The following is a 26,618-nucleotide window of genomic DNA, read 5'->3' on the forward strand; positions in this document are numbered from 1 at the left end:
GCTGTGCAAGGGGGGGAAAGTCAGGTTTTGATAGGATTTTCGAAGGATCGCTGAGGGAGTTGGCAGCAGACAGCTTGGAGGCTAAGGTGCTATCATGATTTAGGAGGGAAAATGTGGAAGTGGATTTTTTGAGGAGGATTTTGAAGGATGTGGTAGCACTGGTGAAATGGATAGGGCAGGGTTGGGAGGCTGTTCCAGGTGCAGTACAAATAACAGCAGAAGATACGAAAGTGAAAATTAGAGCTGGGAACCCAGAAGATGAGAATAAGGGGCTGAGAGCCTTAGAGGCAGTGCACCAAAAACAAGACGGAAAGTAAAAAGGGGCAGTCCAGAAATAAGGGAGATCATGATAGCAATGAGAGACAAAAATCGTTATTTTTATCTTTTCTTCCCCCCCCCCCCCATATGGTAGTTAACATAGGTTGCTAACAAATCCTCTTGAGTGGCTCAAATTCCCTGGGCGATCCCACTACTCAGGGAAATGAACCCCTTGCCCTGCAGGGTACTCTGCTGACTCAGCCAAGATTTTCTTAGGTTTCCTCCTTGTGTGACTGACTTACCTAATCATACGTTTTCAGCTAAGGCTAGAGACAGATGAGAGTTGAATGTAATTTGAGGGTGGCATTGCTTCCCATAATGTACAGCATGCAACATTCCTCCCCCTCCCCCGGTCATTGCTAGTTAGACAAGGTTTGCATGCTTTGAAATTATATGAACCCTTGACTATTGGGACTGAGGTACTTACGATAGGAAGCAGACCTGTTGATCGGGGCAAGTCATCCTTTAAATCCTATCTGAACAGTGGGGACCATGACACACTTTTTTTAGATGAAAAGGGATGCCACGAGTGCAGTTGAAACCCCCCATCTCCCATGGCATACCTCCTTACTACCGTCCATCATCTCTACTTCTTCCCAGCTGGGTTGTGATACAAGAGGTGAGCATGGCTGGAAAATAGTGCCCGAAGGAAGGAGGTGGGTGAACTGAGTTATGGAACAGTTCAGCTTCTCTTACTGCACACTCCTTTTCCTCTTAAAGTTGGGCCTCCACAAGCACTCTGTGTATGTGTTTGGAGTAGTCCTGGATTTAACAAATGGGTCTGTTGCTGTCAGTTTGAGTATTGGAGGCAAATACAGAATGAGTGTTCAACAATGATCAGTGTGCGCTCTCTCTCTCTCTCTCTCTCTCTCTCTCTCTCTCTCTCTCTCTCTCTCTCTCTCTCTCTCATGGTCTTCATCTCTGAAAAAAATGATCTGTTTATATAATCTAAGACTGCATACATGCCATAGATTTAAAGCATATGGCTTCCTCCAAGAATCCTGGGAACTGTAGTTTGTTAAGGGTACTTGGCATTGTAGCTCTGTGAGGGACAAACTACCGTTCCCAGGATTCTGTGGGGGAAGCCATGTGCTTTAAATGTACTGTGGGGATGTGACTTTTGCTTTCTATTTTGCAGTTCAGCATAAAATATTAGGTGTTCCCAGATGGGCTTTTTTGTTGCAAATGGGTGGTTTTTTTCAGTGTGCACAATTGGCACGCAAGCATTCCATTTATTAGTTTTAGGTTTTTCATAGGTATTCTGCTGTTCCCCTCCACACCAGTGGTCTATCCTTGGAATGTTTCTAGGTTGTCTTTTCTGGGAGCCCTCCTCTCAAGCCACTTCTTCCCTGCCCTCCACTACCTTTTCCCATTTTGGACATGGACACATCTAAATTAACCACCAAGAACCACCACTTCGCTGATTCCCAAAATAACCCATTTCAACCTTGGTCTTCTACTCCAACATAGCAATAAATTATTTGACTATTTTTATTTAGGAATTCAGATAATCACAACTTGTGTATTTTGGCTGAGCTAAGAGGATAGGGGAAAAAAAACCCTCAATGCAAAGTCTGTCTGTAGGTCCACTGCACGATCCAGCATGTTTAGAACCTCATCTCACCTTCACACTGTTTACTGAGAGACCAGTAACATATGTGTGGTAATGCAACTTCCCCATAAAGTGTGACTCTGTGTTTAGTACTGTTGGAACCATCTGACAATCTTCGCACTGTTGCACTGCATCCTCTCGCTGTTGGTTTATGGAGCCCTTTCTTCAGTTTACAGGCCTTGGCTTCCACTTCCTTGTTACTTTTATTTATTACTGAGGGTCTTACAATTTGTGCCTTGAGCCAGAGTGGGACAAAAAAGCATTGCATCATTTACCTGCTTTGGAAATGGCTTTTAAATACGCTTTTAATGACTTGGTCCTATCTGTACCTGTTGGTTTTACTGTGAGTGCTTCGCCTGACTTCTTGCTTGTTTGCCTAAAGATAAGCTATGATGTGTGATGCAGCCATTTGAAACCAATCAAACTTAACTTTTCTGTTGCTTTTCTATCCCAAGCACTTTACCAATTGCCTATGAGGTTGTGCTCCCAAAAGGTTTAATGTATGTTCTCTGTGACACAGCTGTTCTTCTGCCTCCTGAGTATCATTGTGTGTGCAAACAGGACCACATTCCTGATCTGGATTTATTAATCAACAACTAATCCTCTTGGTTTTGCACTCAAAATTGCCAGGTTATAAACATGCATTGGGACCAGTGGAAAATGCCTTGCTTCTGTTGCACTTTAAACTATTTCTGTATTGTGTGCAAAAAGGTAAAAAAGTATTAAGATTTAACCGACTCTATTAGTTCTATATCACAACATCACTGCAGTCCAGATGAACTATGGGAACAAAATGAACATAACAAATTCCTATATTTTAAAGTAGATGGAAACTCTTGAATCGAAATTGGGAACCAAACTCTGAAATAAGGGACCCAATGGGGGCCACCACATTTTTTGCTGGAAAAATGGAGTGAGGTAAATGGAGAACTAGGACTAATTTTGTTCAGATGGAGTCATCTTCCAGAGAACTAGCATGTCTGTTTCTCTTGTTCCATGAAGCCTAGTGGGAGACATTTTCAGAAAAAATCTATGTAAGCAGCAAGAGCACAGAGGCGTGGGAAACCCCAAGGTTCAGTCCATAACATTGTGGTATAAGTAGAAAGAATCTTCTGCAGGTAATATTAGTCTTTGTCTTAGAGGTCCACCCCTCTGCCTCTTAGCACCATAGACCTCAAATTTGCTATGCACTTCCTTTAAAGAATCATATAATGTGCCTCTAAGCGTCTTGATCCAGCACTCTGTTCCATGTGCTTAGAACTAAGGAGGGAGGGCTTTTCTCCAGGGCATATATCAGCCTGAGCATACCTCTTTTTAGAAGCTCTGCCCGCCATCTACTTTGATAGCATTCTGAAAGTGAAGTTTTTATTTTAATTTTTAAGGTTGTAGCTTATGGTAGCTGTCAAAATGGAAATGGACTGCCTTCCAGTCGATCCTGACTTACGGCGACCCTGTGAATGAGGTTTTCATGGTAAGCGGTATTCAGAGGGGGTTTACCATTGCTTTCCTCTGGGCAGTGAGAGGCAGTGACCGGCCCAAGGTCACCCAGTGAGCTTCATGGCTGTGTGGGGTTTCACTGCTAAACGTTTTACAAAACTTTGTATTTGCTCACTTTCACCACTGCTGGGAAGGATCTATACCAGAGACTTTGCATAGATGCTCTTAATCAAAGGAGATGTCAAGGTAGTTGGGGAGATGGTCTGACCCACTGGAAGACAGCAGCTTAGAACGCTTTAGATTGTGAGCACTTAGCAGCAATTAGGTGCTACTATATTCAGAACAATAGTTGTGTGCGCACATGAGGTAGCCTAAAGGATTCAGGTAAATTGGGAAACCTTGACAATTGGAGTCACCAGAGGTAATATGAACTGTACCTTCAACATGCTCTTTATTAGTTTGGCCATTTATCTCTTATGAAGTATTTTAAAACTTTGGATGCCTGGGATAGTTCCAGGATCAGTTTCTAGTGGGTACAAACAAATTATTTAATGCAGCTAGTTGGCAGCTCACAAAATATCTAGGAATCCATTGAGTCTTTACTTACAGAATTGTCTGCAAACAGATTGCATTGATGATTAATTTGTACAAGATATCTTCATAGGAACACAGCATCATGAACTGCTTCAGGAGTCTGTTCTGCGATTGCAAAATGTTATTTTGTAAGCATTGTAGCTCCAAACAAGGCAGGGTCATTGAGACTCAGCATAACTGTCTTGAGCTACAGCAATAACGGATAGCCAAGCTGCGGAGACTCTCCTAAGACAAGGCAAGCCAGCCTGTAGTTCAGGTATGGGGAACCTTGGCCATCCAGAGGGTGGTGAACTACAACTCCCACCATCCCAGGCCATTTCCGTTACTTACTGGGGCTGATGGGAATGGTAGTTCATGAACATCTGGAGGGCCAAACATTCCTCTCACCTGCTGTAGTTATTGTGAGGTGCTGGTGGCCTTCTTGATAATTGACTTTTAAGTAAGGATATTCACTACCTCCCTCAATACAGTACCTCCCTCCCTTTACTTCCTGTATCAGTTATACAGTATAGCAATTGTTCAGTTATTTGGTTTAATAGGAAAGTTAGTTAGCATTGGATAAAAGGCCACACATATTTCTCGATCTGCATACATACGCAAGTAACTGTATATTAAATTTCAACATGCCTAGAATAGTGGATACCAGTACTCATCTTAATCTGAGCTCCCAAGGAATTCTAAAAGCAGCCTTAGAGTGGAATAAGCTTGGGTACTAGTTCTAGTCATGCTCCAGTAGTAGATCCAGTCTGACTGGAGCAGGAGGGAGAGAATGCAGGCTATGTTTTCTACTATATATAGCCTAATGGTAATCCCAGCTATAGCTGGTATTTTTGGGTCTTTGCTCGTTTTGGATTTGTTAAGGGTTGGAGAAGACATGATGGTAAGTCAGGGCCTTAATTCCATCCTTTGTTTGCTTTGATCGATATTAAACTGGAATCTGCTATGGTAGTGCTACTTGCCATAGTACAGTGACACGGTAGTGAAATTAACTGGATAGTGGAATCGATACGGACATCATGTTGGCCAAGTGAAAAGCTGTGCTCCAGAGGGAGGGGGAGAGGAAGCAGTTTAAAGAAATAATGGTTCTGGATAAGAAGTGGAAACCAATATGTTTCTTGCCATTTCTTCGCAATTGTAATTGGAACTCTTTATTAGCTTGTTTATATTGGACCTCTATAAAACATTTACCTGGGTGACTTTTTTAAATAGCTAGAGCCAGTCTTGTTTAAGGTCAATATAATGACGTAGAACAAGCACATTAGTGATGGCAGGTTTTATTCTGAAAATAGATGTGCAAATGTTAAATATCTTCCTTCTTAAAAACAAAAAAAAGAACTTCAGCTCCATGGGGGAAAAGAAGATTTATGCCATCGGATTTCAAAGGAGAAGGGACAATAGTGCAGCTTTGCTTTGCCTGAAGAAAACCAGTTCCGACCCCTGAATTAAGAATGTGTGGAGGGATGGACCTCAAGCAGCCTTTCCCAGCTTTTGGGCCCCCAGATGTTTTTGGACTACAATTCCCATCATTTTTGACAATTGACTAGGCTGGCTGGGACTGATGGGAGTTGTAGTCCAAAAACATCTGGAGACCCAAAAGCTGGGAAAGGCTGGTGTAGAGGACTGTGTTACACAAGTACTACAGAGTTCGTTCCGCTCCTGCCATGTTGGCTGCGGGTGGCTTTCTTGGAGAGTGCACCCTAACCTTAGATGTGATATCACATGTTCTGCATAGCTGTGTCCTCCTGGGTAAGCGCTTGTGCTGGCCAGCTATTGGATAAAAACCATTTGGAACAAAAAGATTAAAACAGGCAGGGTTTTTTTCAGACTCTTGCTAGATATAAACTTGCTAGATATAAGACCCCCTAGAGAGAGAGAGTTTGGGGAAGAACAGAAAGCAGAAGCTGGAGGTGGGAGGACAGGGGCAGAAATGGCTATTAAGGTCCCATCCCTTGATCTATTGAACACTTTGCTTATTGAACTTGTGTGCCTGGTTTCTAGTCTGAGTTACCATTTTTTGTGCTTTTCTTGGCGTCCATAAGGCCTAGAAATGTGCCCTTCCTTTCTTCGATAAATTCTAAACTGGCTTTCAGACGCTAAATCTTGAACTTGCATGGTGAATCATCCTAAATAGCGCTAACCCTGAAGCTGCTTTCCAAAGTGCCAATTAACTAGGCAAGCAACTGCTACAGTAAATTAGAGGTACCTGTGGTCTCAGCCGTCTTCACTCCTCTCTTGTCGTGTGAGCTGATGCATGGTAGCTTTTCTCAATGGAAGGAGATATTAATCAATCTGTCTTTTTATTTTTTTGTTCTATATTTGCAGTGTGATAACCTACTACTAACTGAATCAGGAATGGAATGCCCAGCAAGTTTCTCAATCGTGTTTCTTAAATTAGTAACACATGCCTATCAGTGTGTACATGTTTGCCTCATTATCTAGATTAGCAAACTAAAAATAGACAGTTACTTTGCACCGTATATATACCTTGGAACTAGAGACAGAATAGAAGGCTGTACTATATGTATCTGTAACTGACTGTGTTTTTAGGAGGACATAGTATTCCCAATAGCTATGCTGTTTTCTGTACTTGGCAGCATTACTAAATTCTTCATTAAATATATGGTTACTACTGGACTGTGTCTCTGTCAGCCATGTGTCTTCATTGCATTCGGTGAATAGCTTCTTCTTGGTGTGGTATTACAAGCAAACAAAGTAATATAGAGAGTTAATCTTTTTTTTTTTTTTTTACTAAATCCAGATTTGGGCACTAGCAGACATTTTAAGACTTACTTTTTCTCCTGGGGGTGGGGGAGTTTGGGGGGTGGGGAAGGGTATGCTGCCACCAGATTTGCTCTTAGCAGAAGGATGAGATCTCAGCCTTCATTTATACATGGGTTGCCAAGCTGGATATGATGCTAGGGAGATGCTGTGCAAAGGCTTTCTTCAAGTTATTTAAGGAGCAAATGAATGCAAGGCCACAATTGGAATGAGAACAACTGTAGTTCTGTGGCACCTTTTAAAAGATTAACAAATGTATTACAACTTATGATTCCATGGATGCAAGCCTACTTTGTCAGATGCATGAAGAGAAATCTTAGTTCACAGACATCTGATGTGGTGGGTCGACTACACAAGCGTATGCCATAATACATTTGTTAGTCTTGGGTGCCACAAACTGTCTGATTATTTTGATGCAAGAGACTAACATGGCTACGCCTCGGAAATGAGAAGTAGGAGCATACCAAGCAACCGCATGTGAGAATGAAGGAAACATTATTGCTCCCAACTTTGGGAATGTTCTAGGGCCATAGCCCAGATATTGGCACTTACATCTACATTCCCTTGAAGGAAACTTTTTATCCTGAGTTTCCTAAAAGGCTCTGATGGTAGCCAAGAACCATTTCTGGTTTGCTTCCTTTTGTTGCAGAGGCAGCCCCACTTCAAGGACCCACATATTGTATCTTAGCAAAGTATATGCCTGGTGTAGATGATATTTTCCTACACATGCCAAAAAATAGTTGTAGCTGGCTTTGATGGGACCATGATCAAACCAACCAAAAATAGGGCAAGTGCACTCGAGGAGGTCTGAAAGAAGAAGCAGCTGATCCTATGCATTTTTACATATGCCCAAGTTCCACTCCATTTCATGAGATTTACTCCCGAGTATGTGTGCCTAGGGCTGCAGCTTTGAATTTAGTTTTGTTGCCTTGTGTCGGAGGCGAAAAGCTCAATCTAGAATCTGGGAAACTGGAAGGTCATGTTGAACTATATGCACTTTACCCCTCCTTCTTTACTTTTTCCTCTTCTGTAACACATGGCAGTGGGGAAGCAGATAGCCCACACTCTTTGCTGCTGCTGCTGCTGTTGTTGGGGGTACATTCTTACATCTTCCAGAGGTAATTCAGCTGTACATTTTTATCATTGCTGTCATCATATCAGCAGGCATCACTGGCGATATATGGGAATTGCTGTAGACAAAAGCTTGTTCAGAAACTATGGGTTCTTCCAGACAGGTTGGCTTGGGCACTCCTGGTGCATGCTAGTTTTTTGCAGCAGTCGCACAATGTCCTTAGCATATAAATGCTGGCCTGAATCCTCCCTTTAATCTGGATTTACACTTTATAGGAAAAATACATTAAAAAAAGCTATTGTCCTTAACCTGTTTGCTATATTTGAAGGACCTGTTTACAATATTAAGCCCCCATCTGGAAGCACCCTATATGGACACTATATATCACACCAGATTGACAGTGAACAAACTCTTCCAGTCCTGTTTACTACCCTGCATAAATATGTTTGCATGGAAGTCTTTTCTCTCCTGCCCCTCATTCTGCAAAAGCAAGACTTTTGTGCTCTCTGTTATTGAAAGTGTGCAAAAAAAGCTAACTACAAAACAAAAACAAGAAGAATGCACACTTTTTTCATCTAAGATGTTGAGAGACCAGCACCGATGATGGAAAGCAAAAGCTGTGGCCAAAGATCTTTGAATGGTCTAGTTGCCCCCTGTGTAACACAGTTGCTTTCAGTTAGGGAACAGAAATGCAGATTTTGGTTTCCTTGGAGCCGATTCATACATTGCTTTTTGAAGTCAGGTACAGAAACATGCAGTGGATTGTGCACATATTTAAATAGTTTTCCAGCCATAAACACAGAACCAGTTATTATAAAAGGAAAGTGTGGCTTGGCATTTGGCTTATTCTTTAAAAAGGTGAATCAGTGTCTTTTCCACAGTTAGATCAGCCGTGACCCAAAAATGATTAACCAAGGCAGTGCCATGTTTGTTCAGAAATCATACTTTGTCTTGGAAGCCTTTGTTAGAATTAAAGGGAAAATATATACACATTCAGGTTCTTTCACATTTATTCACCTGTATATTTACTCCACCTGGTTTCCTTGTGAATTCCCCCAATTTTTAATTTTTCTTTAGTATTTTAGTACTAATACTACAATTTCAGTATTTTTCAGAAATACTTAAAATATATGAGGTTGTCCAAGAATTTTTACACTTACTCTTTTTCTTTTTAATAGGTACTAAAAAGCCTAGATCAGTTAAAATGCTCAGTTCCTCCTGCACACGTTGAAAATGAGGCTGGAAATGCCCCTTGGAGCACATGATGACATGGCATCTCCATCAGTATAGAAAAAAATTGGTTCCCCCATGAATCCATTATTTTTTCCACATACATTGTCCATGGTTGTACCATTTCTGGCCCCATTTTCAACATAAATGGCAGAAGCCATGTTTTCCAGGCAACTGATAGCTTTATAAAAAAGAGAACAAACTATAGCCCTTGGATCACTTTGTGAAATTTGGTGATAGTGCACATTCTGAAATGGAGAGCATTCCACTCTGCATGTTGATTTGAGAGATGAGGATCAGGTGAGTCCTCTTTGGAATTCTGACCCATCAGATTCCTCGAGCATCCCAGCACAGGTATATGGTGAACATGACTCCTGGGATTTTTGCCCTGGGCAAATAGATACGTTTTTCAGAGTTTACCAGAAGGCACTAGTTATCTACCTGACCTTTGGCATAATGCAGGTCATATTTTATATGATCATGATCATTCCATCAAAGGCTTTAAGAGAACTGAAGTAAACAGTAAGGTGGCAGAGTCCATCAGTCCCTTTAGGGAAATGACTTGCATGATCTTCAGTGCTAGAGCGAACTGGCAGAGTCTTTGTTAAATAGCACTCTGTAATGTAAGTTGTGGATTTATTGGACATGTAGGTAAAACTCAACATTCCATAATGCTGTGCAATTTTAGCTAGGTAGTAAACAAGAGGTCACAACTGTGGGGGGTTTGGTGGAGCAGAGCATGATAACACTGGAAGAATCCAGCAAATAATGCAATATCCCTTAACCTAAGAATCATGCCTGAGGTAGCGGACAAGGGGTATAGTAGTTTAGAGAATGTGGTGATCTGGGAAGTCCCCAGTTCAGACTTTACCTTTCCCATTAACTTGCTGAAAGAGCTATTGACAAGCTGCTCTCTTTTGCAGCCTTAGCCCTCTAGCATTATTCAGCTGATCTTAGAGGGCTGATGCAAGAATTACTGAGATAATGACATGATGCAGTTTGAGCACGAAGTGCAGAATAAATTTGAAGCCTTTTTTATTATGACACCATTCATTCTTCTGAATGGAATAGGAGAAACACAAAACTGCACCTCATGCGTTCCTCATGTTCATTGAGTGCAAAAGGGGGAATCTTGGCCTGTATACCTAATTAGGCCCACCAGGCCTCCCCATTTGGCAAACAAAGCCATTTTGGCCAAGCCACACCCAAATGCCCTACACCTGACATCTTGTATGATGTTGGGTGAGGGGCAGGTAAAGGCAGGGCTTGGCCAAAAGGGACTTTGTTGGCACTGCTAATAGGTGATGTCTTCAAAGCCCATTGTGCCACTCTTCCCAGGTGCCTGACAATCCATTGATTGCTGGTGCTTTGGAAGCCCTGTGCTTGGTGCCTTGAAATCACTAAGCCCAGGGCTTCCACAGTTGTTCTGCACAAGGGGCTTTTCAAGCTTCTGCTGAATAGACATGCAAAAGCTCTGTTTTTTTTAAAGAAACATTTTTTCTTTCCAGACGAAGCAGTTTGTATTCAAAGCATTTTGAATACAAACCTGCTTTCTCTGCAGAAAGGAAAATGCTCCAGTTCTAGGATTTTTAAAATGTAGAATGTGGGATTCAGTGCCACAAAACAAGATGACCCCTAGTTTAGGTGGCTTGGAGCAGTGTTTCCCAACCTCTTTTTATTTTTTTGTTGCTGGACTACAACTCCCATCAGCCCCAGCCAGCATGGCCAATGGTCAGGAATTATGGGAACTGTAGTCCAGCAACAAAAAAAAATAAAAAAGGTTGGGAAATGCCTTGGAGGAATTGGTTTTAGCTGAAAATGTTTCAGATGTCCCTGGTGTAGTAGGTGCAAGGTAAAAACAATGTGTGTTAAATAAAGAAGAATAAATAAAGAACAGCCAGCATAATGATCCTCCATACAACAAAATTCTTATTGTGTATTTTATTTTTGTTGTTGTATTCCTCCTTGAAATGCCAGACAAGTGATATAAATGTTGTTGTAAACAAATAACAATGAAAACATTTCTACAAACTACAGTAGTATTTATTATTTATTTAAAATGTATTATTTATTTAAAATATTTCTATCCGGCTAGTAGTGCAAACTACTGTGTTGGAAATCAGATATTGGTCCTTGTAAACTCTTTTTTGTGTTTTCTTCATGGCATGTAGCCTAGATGTCTAACTGAATTAGGTAAATTTTGTTTAGATTTGTAACAAATTCTTAATAGTTTAGTGTACAGAAGAACTTGTACCCTGGGAAGATACTTTAAGTCTTCCTGGAGACTGCACAGCTTATCCAAGGGAGAAGGTGTTTACTGTGTTCTTATTTTTACAATGCTTGAGCTAGGCATGTAAGATAATAAATTTTCTACAAGTGTTTTCAAGGGAACAATTTTCCTCTTCAAGTCAGTCAGATCTTCTGATGTGCAAGATACCTGATTTTTTAAAAACTTGTAAGATTGAAAGCAGCAACTATGCCCTGTGTGAATATGCGCATGCCACCCTAAAAACTCTGTAATCCAAAGCAACTACTGTAGTATTTCAGGCTGTAATCGTGTAGAGCAGGCATAATGGGACCCAGGACATTCAGGATCTTATAGCTGGAACCAGCTTAACAACACATATTTAAATGGGTGACTAAATAGTTCTGCTCCCTTATAATGTTAAATTTAACACCACACAAACTGATTCTTGGGAGTCTCATAAGCCTATAAGTTGAATATGAAGGACAGCATGAAACTACCTATAAATTAAGTCTGTATATGAAATACCTACAGGAACACTCAAAATACAGGAGTGCCTCAGGAGCTTATTAGGCAACCACTCCAACTAAACATAACGAGGCTGTGCCCTAGCAAGTCCCTCTGGAGGTCTGCAGCCATCGACAGAACACCCCCCCAAATTGATGCAACCTCGAGAAATACCTGGGGGGGTGCTTGGAACCATTTAATAATACTATCTAAATGGTTCTGACAAGGAAAGCACGGAAAGCTCTGGAAGCTGTATCCATATTTGAGAGCCTTCCCCGACGGAGAGTACAGAGGAGAAGGAGGAGAGAACAAGTTCTAACCTCTCCCTCCCCCCAGATGGCAGATAAGACGTCCAAAATCTCTGGGGAGCAATTAAAAATCACACATTACTTCACAACCCTCCCTCGGTTAGACGTGGCCTCCATCTCCGCTCAACCTTCCACCCTCAACTGGTCCTACACTTCAAAGGACAACATAAAATGGAATTTGGGGGAGCCGTCAGCCTTAAGCTTGGCAGCTGAAATAGCTCAGGCTGAAAAACAGGGAGATGGAAATGTAGTTCATCTGCCAGCAAGTGAGCGGAAGATTACTACGCTGGGTGAGCTTCAGGAAGATTCCAAAGCCCAGCCTGAGAGTGCACTATCCCTGTTCAATCCCTGGCATCTGCAGCTAGGGCTGAAATAATACCCTGCCTGAAACCCTGAAGGGCCACTGTCAGTCGATGTGGACAATACTGAGCTGGATAGGCCACTTGTCTGTCTCAGTATAAGGCAGCTTCCTGTGTTCCTAAATGCTGGCGAATGGTGTTTGAGATGAGGCGTTATTGATGGTGGGTGCTCAGTATTTCTAAAAAAGAAAAAAACACAAAGCTAATGCTGGGGAAAGTGTGGGATGCGTGCTAGAGCTGCACAGGGTAACATACCTGATGATCTTCAGTGGAGTGAAGAAAATGAGTGGAGAAATGTATTAAGGGAGAATACAGAGCCCAGCAAAGTGATTTTAAAACTGATCACAAGAAGTAATATTGTTATAAAACAGCTGTGTCTGAAATATTATAAAAACTGGGTCTGAGTGAAAAATAAGCTAAATTATATAGCTGCCAGTCATTCCACTTGTCAGCCTTTTTTAAATTATAACCTAACAATGGAAAACAATCTTCACATTTCCTGTACTAGTGATTGGAGTTAGTGGTCTGCAATACACTAACGTCTGTGTGTTCTTTGCAGGCCAACTTATTTGCCATGTGGAAAGCTTGAAAAGCCTTTCATATGTTTTATAGTTGTTTATAAAGTTAATAATAAGCCTTGGGGTACTGGGAAAATTCGGAAATGGTGGGAAAGTGATGCAGATATCCAACAATAAAGCAGGGAGAGTGGGAAATATTTATTTATTTATTATTTAATTTGAATCCCGCCCTTCCTCCCAGCAGGAGCCCAGGGCGGCAAACAAAGCACTAAAAACACTTTAAAACATCATAAAAACAGATAGTAAAATACATTAAAACAATACAGCATTAAAAACATTTTAAAAAACAACTTTAAAAAAGGGTTAAAAACATTATTAAAAAACATATTAAGCAATTCTAACACAGACGCATACTAGGATAGGTCTCAACCTTAAAAGGCTTGTTGTAAGAGAAAAGTCTTCAAAAGCTGCCGAAAAATAGCAGAGATGGTGCCTGCCTAATATTCAAAGGGAGGGAATTCCACAGGGTAGGTGCCGCCACACTAAAGGTCCATTTCCTATATTGTGCAGAAATTCTCCATTTTGCCTGTGCAAGAAGAAGGTGGGGATAGAAAAGGTCTAGTAAGATATGTTTTTGAATCCTAGTTGCCTCCTTCTGTTTATTATGCAGCAGCATTGCTGTCGAGTTCTATCTGGAGAAGGGCCTCACCTCATTGGCATATGGTCTGGTTGCATCTAGGATAAATTACTATAATGCTTTCTGGGTGGGGCTGAAAAATGGTTGAGAAACTTCAAGGGGACCAGAATGTGGCACGAAGGACAATAGTAGGATCTTAAACTGAGATCCACACCATACTTCTCCCAAAAAATCCGGGGAATTGTAGTTTCCCCTTACAGCAGCTACAATTTCCAACCCCCTGAATAAACTACAGTTCCCAGCATTCCTTAGGGGAAGCTGTATGTGTTAAATATGCATTGAATGTGCTTTAATTCATGGTGTGGATCTGCCTTAAGTGGCTGGAAGATATCAAACCAATTCACTACTGGTTATGCTGACTGCCTGGTTTGTTTCTGGGTCCAATTTAAAGTGTTGTTTTTGACCTTTAAAACCCTAAATGGTTAGGGACCAGGCTATCTGAAGGACCACCTGCATGAGCTTAGCCTACCCATGCTTTAGAATCAACTACTGAGGCCCTACTCTGTGACCCATCTGTATTTGTGTGGACTACTACTTTTTTTTTTTTTTACATGAGAGGGCAAATTCTGCAAGGATTTCCATAAATATACATTAAGCCAGAGTTGCCAGTATTTTTGGACCAGAGGGCACATCTCAAATTTTGAAAGAGTGGGGGTGGTACCAGTCACAAAATGGCTGCCATGAGGGTGTGGCATAACACAAATTTGGAGAGTAGTCATGGTGAAGCATTCCCATAGTTGTTTTTCCAGGCTAAAAAAGGCTTGTCCTGTTGAATTTCTGCCATTCAGCTGTTAAAGACACAAGAATCCTGTTCTTCCCTAATACCAACCCTAAACCAAAGCCCAGGCTGCATCCTCTAGCCACTTATCTGGAAGTAAGCCCCATTAAATACAAAGACTTGCTTCTGAGTAAATACGTATACATTGTACTGTCAGTTAACTATACAATGAATTGTTAATGAGTCCTTGGTCTTTAAGTTCTGCAAAGCCTCTTTGCAAAGTTGTCACATTTGCCTTTTGGGGAAAGGGGTATTCTTCAACATTCACCAAGTTTATTGTGTAGTAGTATTTGTAGAAAATAATTTCTAGGCAGTATCTGATTTCAGGCAAACCCAGCACAGGAAAGAAGAATCCCAGTTGATAGGCAAAAAGGAAGGGTGCAAACTATGGAGATTTCAAGGACTGGGGGGGGGGAAGGCAGAAGCAGGAGAAGTGTGCTAAAAGGGAGGAGGAAATAGCAGCTCTTTAGGACCCCAGGGATTTTATTGCCTGATGTCCAAACAACTCACTTATCAATCACAGCACTGACTTCACTCATTTGCTAGTAACACTGACAGGCAGAAGCAGCCAGGGTGGCTCATTTCACAGAAATCGCTTAGAAGGGTACTTACATATTGTGCTCTATAACTTTCTTTCTAAGAGGGCTAGAGACTTAATTTTTTAATAAATGAAAGCTCAGATTTTGGGCTACCCGATGGGGGTGCCACTGAAGACCTTTGGAGGTGCGGGGTTGCCAACCTCTGAATGAAGCAACACTGATTCTGATATGTTGATAAATGTGATAAGTAATTTGTATTGAAATGTCCTGATACTGTTGATAGTCTAGGTAATGTTACATGTTGCAAACTCAGGCTGGCCAATAAATGTTTAGGCTTTTATGATGGAAAAAAACAATTCCACTGGGTGGGTGGAAAAAGCTGAGTGACAGCTACTCAAGGACTGAAACAAAATCAAACCTAATATTTTATTTTGTGTGCCTCAAAAATAGAAGCATGGTTGTCAAGTCTAGTGTATTTTGAAGTAATGCATTTGGCAAGGACAGTTCTGAAAATGGCACCATATAGAATGTTTGAAAAGAAAAAAATCCAGTTTTAACCAAATCCTACATGCAACATTACTAGTATGGCAGAAATGGGCAAAATATTTGCACCATATCCATCCCTTCTGTGACCACCCTAATTTTAGGGATTTGGGTAAATACAAACAATGCAGATTATGATTATGGAAAAGCCGTAACTCCATGGTAGAACATCTGCTTTGCATGCAGAATAATGAGTGATGATTCCAGTGCACAATTTGGCAACACATATTCTAAAATAATAATATAAGGATTCCAATTAAAGACCCAAGTAGCTAAGGTTTCCCGAAGAGTACAATATCTGCTTCCTGACTATCACATCATAAGTTTTGTAGGATTGCTACGTCAAATGTATTTATTTAGTCAGCAAATGGGAAGTGAATTGTGAATGCGACAATGAAAACAGTATGACCCATTTTCAAAGGAGACAATTAAGTCCCATGTGGCCATAGTACCTGCTTCGGTTTGGGAAATCCCCTGAAAACTATGTTAGTCATGGCTTAATGGCGTAGTCATAACTGTATGTAGGGAAAATCCATATTTGCATTTTGATCTTTAGTATTTATATATGTATTATTAACATAGTGAGCTGTCAAGACATCCTAATTGCAATTATTATAACTTGGCCATGATATTTATCTAAGATACAGCTAGATAGAAACTATATTAAATTCCGAGTCCAGCAAACTTGCTAGCTTAACTGCTAAGTCAGAAAGCAGAAAAAATAAGATGAATGGGTGCAGACTTTTTGAGTGTAACAGAAACCTATGCGTGGCAGTTATATACTGTATATATTTTCATCTGAGTTGTGCTTGCCAGTTGTCTGTTGCAAGTGTGCATATCCTTCCAGTCCTTCCCATTCCGTTCAAGTCTTGAAGTGCCACCAGTTTGCATGGGACACAGCCTCACACAGATATTCCAGAGCACACCCCTGTATTACACAGAACTGAGTTCTGAAGGCTGTCCATTAGCCTCTCAAGTATTAAAGCATGGATTGTAGTCTATCTAAAACAGTGGTTCCCAAACTCCCCCTGGACCATTTGAAAATTGCTGAGGGTCTTGGTGGATCACTTCTTGTAGCAATTCTAATTCAAATAGTCATACAACATAAGAAATAAAAGCAATACAAATACAGTTAAAAGGTAAATATGAATTTTCAGTGTGATGGATGTAGTGTCTCCTATCTTCAACCACATATCCAGACACACCCTGGACCACTTGAATGAATCTTGTAGACTGCTGGTGGTCCATGGACCTCAGTTTGGGAACCCCTGATGTAAAACACTTACTTGTTCATCAGATATTTCACTTTAGCCCAGTTAACAGTAGGAGAGATTTCATTTATTGCAAGAAAAGAAGCAACAAGCTCTTTAGTCAAACCACTGGAATGCTTTATAGATAGCTTTGATCTTGGTAAGAGAATCTTCCCATTATCTTTAAAGCAATCTGTTTTGCCCATCATAGAAAACACAATCTCGCCAGGACCAACTTGCCTGTGAATGATTATATGGGAAAGGGGAGTGTCCTGGAGGTGCCAGAACAGAAGAGGAATTATTTATTAATGAAGATGATGAAATGTGCCCTTCCTGGAAGAAGGGAATACATCTCAGAAGCTTTTAGTTGTATTGCGAGAGTTGTGGACCTTGGGGGAAAAACACCAACTCCCTAAGCCAAAGCACGATGCATAAGAGGGTTTACAAAGAGTGGCTCCTGATGTTATCTGAAGCACATTTCTACTACACAAGTTCCACTTCAGGTGTTACCTTAAAGCCTTGCCAGTCAAATGCAGAAGTCATTGGTACGTTCAATTCGTGGTGTTTGGGGAATGTCTTATTGTTTCCAAGTGTAGCTCTCCACAAGTGATGCTAGGATACCTGAAGTTGTTAAGGATGGTGTTCTAATGGTCTGGATGGTTCCTACTTTAATATAATTAATACCATCATTTTAAAATATTTTAAAATATACAACATTTATTTGGTGTAGCTTTTGTATGCTTAAAAAGTAATAGTTGGATGTGTGCCCTAATTTAGAAGTGTGGTGGATCCAATTGAAACAAGTTTAAATCAGTAATATTAGCCATCTTGACTGCCTTTATTAGGCTACCTCAGATGAGGGGAACTTTTGTCCCTCCAGATATTGGTGAATGACAACTCCCACTAGTACCATCCAGCATGGCCAATGGCCAGGGATGATGGGAGTTGTAGTTCAGCAACATCTGCAGGGCCACTTAGACTATGTAGTTTGAGCATTGACACATATGGCTAGCATGCAAAAGTAAGTTAAACTGATACATTAGTACATTGTACATTAATTGTATTTGCGTAAACCATAGGTTATTACAAAAAGTTTAAAACAAACGTAAGCTAAATGAAACCATCACCTTTACAATTGGTAGAGATAGATCTTAGGAACTTTGCTCTGATCTTTTTGGCTGTAATACCAAATACAGCAAAAAAATATAGTAGTATGTATATTGTACTAGAAAACAGAACAGATCTCTAGAATCTAATGACCAGACCCTTGTTTTTGATTGCTATTGAAGGATGGCACACTGCATTGATTTATTTGGAAAATTTAAATTTTAAGCAGAGGAAAGAACTCATGAGTTGTGGTCAATATAAGATGTATTAATTCCTTTGTTATAGGAATATGCTGGTTTGGATTTTGTGTTGCTTTTGGAAAGAATTAACAACTAGATATAGGCAAAAATAGAGGAGTTTACTCTGCCCTATCAGTGAGTTACAGTCAAAGTTTTAATAAAAAATTGTGCAATTTCATGGGTCTAAACAATTCTTCAGATTCCTAGATGCCGTTTTTTAATTATTTGGGATAAGTGTCATGGCCCCGTCAGAGGACTCCTCAGATGAGGACGACTCGGGAGTAACAGCAGCAGACCCAGGAGCAGCAGACTCAGAAGGAGACACGGAGGAGGCTCCTGAGAATCCAGCTCCTTCTGTCCCTCAGCTGCAGAGCACCCCAGGGACAGCAGAGGCCCTGCAGCCAGACACAGACAGTGAACAGGATACTCCCCCCTCACCTGCAGAACGTAGACAGCAGAAGGTCAGGCAGAAGAGAGGCAGGCCTGTCTCCTTAAGGCCCAAACGCTGAGGGCTCACACCTGCTGTCATCCCTGCTCTTTATAAGGCACACCTTGGCTGCAGCTTGTTGCTGACTGCAACGTCAGGCGTGGCTTGTGTGTTCCTAGTTTCCTTGCAACCTCTTTTGGACTGACCCCTTGGCACTTGATCCCGGACCTCTACTGACCTCGCTTCTGGACTTCTGACTCGGCAAGTACGCTTCGGACAAGCCTGACCCTTATCAGCTCCCCTCCTCCTAGACCTGGCAGATTTATGGCCAGACTGCCGGCTAAGGACTTTGCTTCCCTGCCAACCACCCAGGAATTCCAGCCCCCACCGGCACTGCTGACGCAGTGTAGAGCTGACAATAAGTCTGGTGACAGGTGTGCGCGTGTGTTTATATACAGTATGCCCACACAAACACACTTGCACACACCAAATATATACACAGCGCACACAAATACACATAGCTAGATTATGTTGCCCGAATATTATCACTACCTGTTAGCATATTACCTTGTTGTAGCTTGACAGCCATGAATATTATAGGAAATGTGTCGGAGGTGAATTCAAAACAGGCTAAGCTAGCAGTACGAGTGGCATACCACACATTTTCTACATTGCCTACAGGCTTGATTGTTAAATAAGGTAAAATGGGGAAAACCCATTAAACACTACCCTGTCTCTGTTCCTTATCAAAAGAGTGCTATACTGTTGTCGCTGTTTTTTAATTTTAAAAATCCTCTAGCATGATTCTCCTCTTTAACTGGGTATTGAGTCAGCAGTGATTTTTGAAGGGAAGTCTCTTTTCCAAATCAATGGCCCCCATGTGGAAAGTGAGTGCAATTTCTTCTTGAAAACTATTTTCAATTTGTGGCGCCCTGCTGAGAATAATGGACCATGGGGTTAGCATTATCTCTAAGAGGTAGTGATACAAGATCTTGGGAAGCTGCACTGAATTGGCACTTTGTGTTTTGTGAATCCTGTTTAGGTGTGGTGGATTATTTGCAGACTGCCACGCCTCACTCTTTAATATATGTTGCTGACGTCAATAGATTGACGTTAAAAGCTAGAGTAAATTCTCTACCGCAAATAAGATCTTGAGATTTCCAAACCCTCTTGACAGCCACTGCATTTTAAATCAGTTTTATATTTTTGGATTACAGGTGGCTTGATGTCTCAGTTTCAGACCTCGTGGGAATTGTACCAGCAGACTGTACCAAATGATCTGGATGTTGGTAAAGTATCTTCCTCAGAATATTCTTTGATTTTAATAATGTTGTCTTTCTGCCATCAGGGAAGGGAGATTTGTGTATTATTAAAAATATATCTTCTTGTCCTTAAAAAAAATCTGAAAGAACAAGAATAAAATAAGATGTTCCTTGAGGCTTTTCTGAATAGCCCGCTTCTTGTATGGATTTTTTTTATTGCCATCTGCAGATGATGTTGGGTTGGCCTCTGATTAAAAAGTGGTGGCATTTCAGATGGGATTAAGCTATCTGTTAAAGCAGGACTGTGCAAGCTTTTAAGTTCCATAAGCACATATGTGGCTAAGAGACTGAGCTAAGAATCACAGTGTCTGTAGTCTCACTTCTATCAATTCAGGTCACATCTATGCCATACATTTAAAGCTCATAGTTTTCCCCAAAGAATCCTGGGAATTATCATTTGTTAAAGGTGCTGAGAATTGTAGGTCTGTGAGGGGTAACTATAGCTCCCAGGATTCTTTGAGGGGGAAGCCATGCGCTTTAAATGTATGCTGTGCATGCGACCTCCCTCTTTTATGAACTGACCTTAGGCAAGCCCCCCCTCCCCCAGCATCAACCCCTCATCTGCAAATAGAGACATTCTCCTGCATTAAAGTTTGTTTTGTTATAATCCTAACTTCAGCACTGTAATCGAATTGCTTTGAATACCCTCTGAAGTATTACGTAAAAACCTAAACATTATTGTTACATATGTATCCATGTTAGACAGAGGGATAATTGGTGAATTGTTATCTTAAACAGGTTTCTTCGCCCGCCCACCCCATATCTGTGAGGGAGAAAAAATGATCTTAAAGTATGTCTTAGTTTGAGGGACAACTGAGGTAAAAGGGGTGGGGATGAGGAGATATAGAGATAAGGTTTGAGGGGGCTGGATTTTCACCCAATTTATTGCATCATGGCTGCATATACTCTAAGTCTTGGGATAGGGCGGGCTATAAATCTGAATACATAGATTAGTATTAGTTACTAATACCAATATTTCATCTCATATTAAACAGACAGACATAAACACTAACCAGTGAATAAAGTGCTCAAGCTTATTGTTAGGACCAACCCCCCCCAAATTATTTGATTGTTCCAACAAATTGGAAATTTGCAATTGATCAGTATATGTGATGCGCTGAAAAACTTGTAAATTGGGCAGCTGCCCATCTATAGTGACTGTCTATATTGGTTGCTCTCTCTAGTAGAGAATAAATCCTCTTATCTGCCTAATGTATTTATATGTAGGCTACGTGCACATTTGTTTCAAAAGCATTGAGACCATTTTGTCTGGCTCTGGTTTCAAACATATTTGCCCATAGCTGGACACATCTCCCTTCTTTACTGCTAATTAGGACCACCCACAGCAAAGTGTTGTGCCAATCACTGTGTCTGCCTGAGCCTATAGGAAAAGAGTTTTCATTAGACACACCTGGAGTGCAACAGGGTTGATGGCCAATCAGTCTGTGTGAAGCTGACTTCAAGGTAAAGAGCACTCAAGCTGCAAGTTCTGACGTTTTAGAGTAAAAGGGGGCGAAGTTTGACTAGCATTGTTTTCCCCCTCATTCAGAAAACAAAGGTGGAGATGCTCTGAAGCCAGCAAAACCACAAGTGAGTCTCTACCCATAGATAGATTCTGTGCCAGCCAGTTGCTGATTCAATAAGACACCACTTGTCCCTCATTCTTGACACATGGATATTCTCCTTTTGTAGATGTTGTTGGCTCCTTATGTATTTGCAGCCAATATTTAAGAACCCCTTAATCAACCCTGAGGAGATAAAAATTCTAAGGTATTAGCAAAGGTTAATACAGTATGGTACATTTAGCTGCCATCCTGTGTGAATGCAATGGCTTCCACAAGGGGAAACATTGAAGACAGCTATTCTAGTACTTGAGAAAAACGATTAAACATTCCGAGGTTATACATGAGTTTATAGCCTTGCTGTGTAAACACCGTACGTTTAAAGTACATTTTTCCATAGGAGGTATGCCATCAAGCGGGTAATAGCTCCACCTATCGTCCGAAGGCAAGAATGTTTCTGAAGTCAAGACTAGGGGCGACAGGCCCCTCCCACTCTCCAGTTCATTCTTGCCTTCGTCCGTGCAAGATCTATAGCTAGTGACTAGATAAGTTTTGTGTGACAGAGTGTGGAGTTTTGTGTGTTTATTTCACGTTGTTCCCTTTCCTCTGTCTTGACTTTTACTACTGTTTGTGTGTCTTTCCTGGGGAATTCCTTGGGGAGGTTCCCCCTTGCCCGGGTGTTTTTCTTCCCAGGACAAAGCTTACGACACTTTAGAGAGATTGCGGCTGCGGTCTCTCTCCCTCAGTGGCGGACGCAGCCTTAACCAGGAGCTGCGTTTTCCTAGCCTGCTCAGCTGCCCTTTTCGTGCCCTGACGATCGGGAGCCTGCTGCTGCGGCTTCCTTTCGTCTTCGGCTTTTTTCCGGGGCGGCACTTGCAATCTCCCCCACCAGGAGCCTGCTATTACTGCTCTCTGCCTTCCCCGACTCGTCCGTGGCGTTTAATACCTTGCTGGGACGGTCTCTGCAGTCCGCGGCTGCGGCTTGCCTGTTTGCCGATTCTTCTCCCTGCTCGGGGAGTTTGCTGGCCGCTCTGCCTCCTTGATGGAGGCTTCCCTGCATACCTTATACAGCCGCGTTTGCGTTCTATTGCAGCCTATTTTCGCGGCGGTTTTCCCCCAGAGCCTGCGACTGCGGCTGTCCATACTATCAATGTCCCTTTCTGGTTGGACTGCCTCGCCTCCCCCGGATCGTTTTGCGGCAATTTAAATCTCGCTGCGACGGTTGCTAGCAGGCGCGGCGGCGGCTTGCTCCCAGTGTCCCTGGCTCTGCCCAATTACTAGGGGATTTTTGCTCTGTCTTGCCTCAGTGGCAAACTTTCTTTCCTGGCTTTTATAGCCCCGATCGCGCTTCTCAGCCCCGCGGCTCCAGAGCACCTTTTTTATTTTTGGAAGCCGTTTGTTCGGCTCGCTAGTGCTCCCCGGGGACCGCCATTGCTTCTTCATCTCCACAAACCTTTCTGATTGCCCAATTTTTCCCGCTCTTTTCGCAGGCGCCATTTTGTTTGTCTCTATTCAGTACTGCAAAGGGGGGTCTCTTTTACAAGGGCTGTGGATAGCAGAGCCCAGGCTTTCAGTCAGCTCCCACAGTGTGATCTACCTTTGTGTGTGTGTTGCAGATAGGATCCTATAGTTCTTCACAGGCTCCTTTATTAAATCTGCTGCTGCTGCTGGCTCTGGCAACTTCTAACCAGTACAATCTCATCGGTGACTGTTTCATCAAGACTGTGGCTGTACACCAAGCTGTTTGACCTGTACACTGTCCCATTCGTGGCTGTGTACTAAGACTGTGATACTGTACAAAACCTGTTGGAATGGTACATTCTGCCCCATCCGTCGCCGTGTACCAAGGCTCTTGATACTATACAAAAGCTGTTGGAACTGTACATTCTGCCCCATCTGTGGCCATGTACCAAGGCTGTTGATACTTTACAAAGCTGTTTGAACTGTACATTCTGCCCCATCCGTGGCCGTGTACCAATACTCCCATCCGTGGCCATGTACCAAGGCTGTTGATACTATACAAACGCTGTTTGAACTGTACATTCTGCCCATCCATGGCCGTGTACCTCGACTGTTGATACTATACAAAGGCTGTTTGAACTGTACATTCTGCCCCATCCGTGGCCGTGTACCAAGGCTGTTAATACTATTCAAAACGGTTTGAGTGTACAGTTACTACTGTACTGGCTGTGTATCAACGCTACTAACATTGTACATTCTGCCCCATCGTGGCAGTGTACTGATACCCATAGAAAATATAAGATGGCGGAACAGCCAGCAACGACTCAGACAGCCAAGCCGTAGCAATCTAAAGCGGCCAAGCATAACCACACTAAAGCTGTTGCCAAAACTAAACATCTTTCCAGCCACAGCACAACTAAGCGCCCACGTTATGTCTCCGTTCCGGCTTCCGATGGCACAGCCCAGGAACAGTTAACGAATCTAACTCACTCTCCATTGCTTCCTCTGAGGAGGAGGACTTTGCTGGATTTCCTGAACAGCCAACTACCAACCTGCCCCCTCACATATTACCACCCAGGGCTTATCCATCGTCACAGCCCACTGGGCCGCCTCTACAAGTGCAACCATCTGTTTCACCGGGGCTACAGCTGTCTCATGAGTCTTCTATCCCAACTACATGGCATGCTGTCATTTTTTACTTAATCACAGTCACCACCACAAGTCTCCGCCATACCTTAGCACAGTATGGACCACTATGTATGTCATGAGGCTATTTCATCTTACTCCCCACGTCCCTTTGACATTGCCAGAGGCAGATGCATTGATGACGTTTCATATGGGGAGGAGGCACCCTTTGCTGTACAAACCGATGGAGACGCATGGAGTGCTCATTCGGAACACGAGGAGAATGCTTTTTATCCCCTGTTCGATGCCTCAGATTATCTGCCTCTTGCTCGCAGAGTATTGAACACCCTTGGTCTCCAAGCTACACAACCAGCAGCTACCGCTTCAGCTATTAAAGGGGCCAGGGTCTTGAAATCCCCCGCGCCAGCAGAGCACTACCTTCCTCTTGCTAACAGTCTTTCATCTCTGGCTCCTGACTTCACCAGCAGACCAGCTCTTCCTGGCATAGTCGAGCCAATATCCAATCTAGTATATAGATTCCTTTTTGCCGAGGGAAGGAGATTCCCATCTACAAGGCGTCTCTGAGCGCAGGCTGGGCTTTGTTTTACAGAAGAATCATGAGGCCACCGCCTTCTCCATGCGAGCTGCTGCATCAACTTCTATCCTTTCTAAGACATTGATGATGTGGTTGGATGACCTTTAGAGGATCCTAATCCTGATCCTGTATCTTTGAGGTCACTGATAAAATTGCGCAAGACAGCGGCTTTTGTAGCTGATGCCACTTTGGACGCAATTCAGCTGGGAGCTCGAGGTATGGCAGCACAGGTAGTTGCTCGGCGGACCCTGTGGCTTCGTCACTGGCAAGCTGACTCCACAGCCAGAGTTATTCTATCAAGGGCACCTTATTCCGGATCAGTACTCTTTGGTGAGGAGGTCCTAAAGGCAGTGCTTGTTGACCCCAAGGACTCTCGAAGGCCCGTCTTGGCCACTGTCCGGAACGCAGATCGCAAGCTTTTCAGACGTTTCTCCTCATATCGCACGACCCAGCCCTTTCAAGGAACGCGACCCGGGTGACAAGACCGCGATTTCCGAAACTATGATTTCCGGCCCTCCAGGGGATCCCAGAACGGAAGTTTCCCTGGCAGAGACAGCCTTCAAGAAGGAGACTTCCTGGTTTCTATCGACCTGAAGTAAGCGTATCTCCATGTGACTATTTGCAGAGCCCACAGAAAATTCCTTCGGTTTTCTTTCGGCCCCCAGCCTTTTCAATACCGAGCGATGCCGTTCGGCCTCTCATCTGCCCGAGAGTTTTTACCAAGGCCTATGACCGGCCACTCAATTTCGACAAGCCACCTCCAACCAACCCAACGCATACAACATCTAGGACTGATATTGGACACCCGACAGGTGACGGTGTTCCTGACCCCAGACCATATAAATGCTATCACAGACGTCGCACGGTCTCTGATGTCCCACGTAACCGCAGACGTTATGCTTCTGTCCAGGGCTCTCGGGAGGTTGGTGTCCACCATCCATATTGTGCCATGGGCTTGAGCTCATACGCGCCTGCTCCAGTGGACTTTGCTACCGTTTCAGCAGGATATTGCTATGTCAAATCATCGAGCAATTGCCTTGAGCCATGCACTGCGTCTTTCATTCCGCTGATGGACGGGGGTCCGACATCTCACCCAGGGCACTCCGTTCAGAGAACCCCGCAGAACTGTTATCACTACAGATGCAGTCCCCTTGGCTGGGGAGCCCACTGCAACTCTCAGTTCGTTCAGGGGGTTCAGAACACAGCAGAACAGACTCAGAGTAGTATTGGCTAGAGCTGAAGGCTGTCCACTTAGCTCTGCCCCATTTTCAGTCTCTGTTCCACTTGGACCATGCTCTCATTTGAACGGACGTGTGCCAAATCTCATTTAAACAGACAAAAGGGGACCAGGTCCCATCCTCTACACATCTGCGCTCCCTACAGGCAGAACATCTCAGAGGAATTTGGAATGTGTCAGCAGACTGGCCCAACAGACAACTGGTTTGTCCGGGAGAATGGAAACTTCATCCGACCATTTTCCATCTTCTCCACTGTTGGTTCGGCGTCTTCTCAATTGCCAGTAACCCAGGTACTTCGCTCGATACCTGAACATGATAGCAAAAGCGGTGGATGCCCTGTTGTATGTCTTCCTTCCAATACCACTCTTAGCCAGAACCTTGAGAAAGGCGCGACGCAAGAGGGCCAATCTAGTTCTGATAGTCCCATACTGGCCCTGTCGACCGTGGTTCTCGGATCTCCTTGCCATGTCAGTGACAGATACTTGGACGCTCCGGGTCAGGCCAGATCTCTTATTCCAGGGTCCAATATTGCATCAGGATCCCACTTGGCTCAAGCTAACAGCGTGGCTTTTGAACGGGACATTTAAGATCTTCTGGTCTGTCTGATGCTGTTATTGACATTATCTTGGCCTCGAGACGACCATCCACCCCCCGTATATATGAACATACTTGGGTGGCAGTCTCCAAGGGTGTCAGTCTCAGCACTTCGATCCTTCCAGGCCACAACACAACAGATACTGCAGTTCCTTCATAGGGG

The 26,618-nt window shown here is 42.8% G+C and overlaps 1 protein-coding gene across 7 annotated transcripts in view; it reads left to right on the forward strand.

Moving 5' to 3' along the window:
• The window catches only part of VDR (vitamin D receptor), a 123,405-nt gene that overhangs the window by 30,716 nt on the left and 66,071 nt on the right, over positions 1–26,618 (forward strand). For 6 of the 7 annotated variants that reach the window (XM_061615016.1, XM_061615011.1, XM_061615012.1 and 3 more), the window contains one exon: positions 19,776–19,847. In XM_061615016.1, the coding sequence (XP_061471000.1) occupies positions 19,784–19,847 (64 nt within the window). In that variant the 5' untranslated portion in view covers positions 19,776–19,783. Of the gene's footprint in view, positions 1–3,312; positions 3,402–19,775; positions 19,848–26,618 lie in introns of all 7 variants that reach the window. The other variant, XM_061615015.1, reaches the window with a different exon arrangement.

This window comes from Rhineura floridana, chromosome 3, assembly GCF_030035675.1.
Source record: "Rhineura floridana isolate rRhiFlo1 chromosome 3, rRhiFlo1.hap2, whole genome shotgun sequence".
NCBI classification, from domain to species: Eukaryota; Metazoa; Chordata; class Lepidosauria; order Squamata; family Rhineuridae; genus Rhineura; species Rhineura floridana.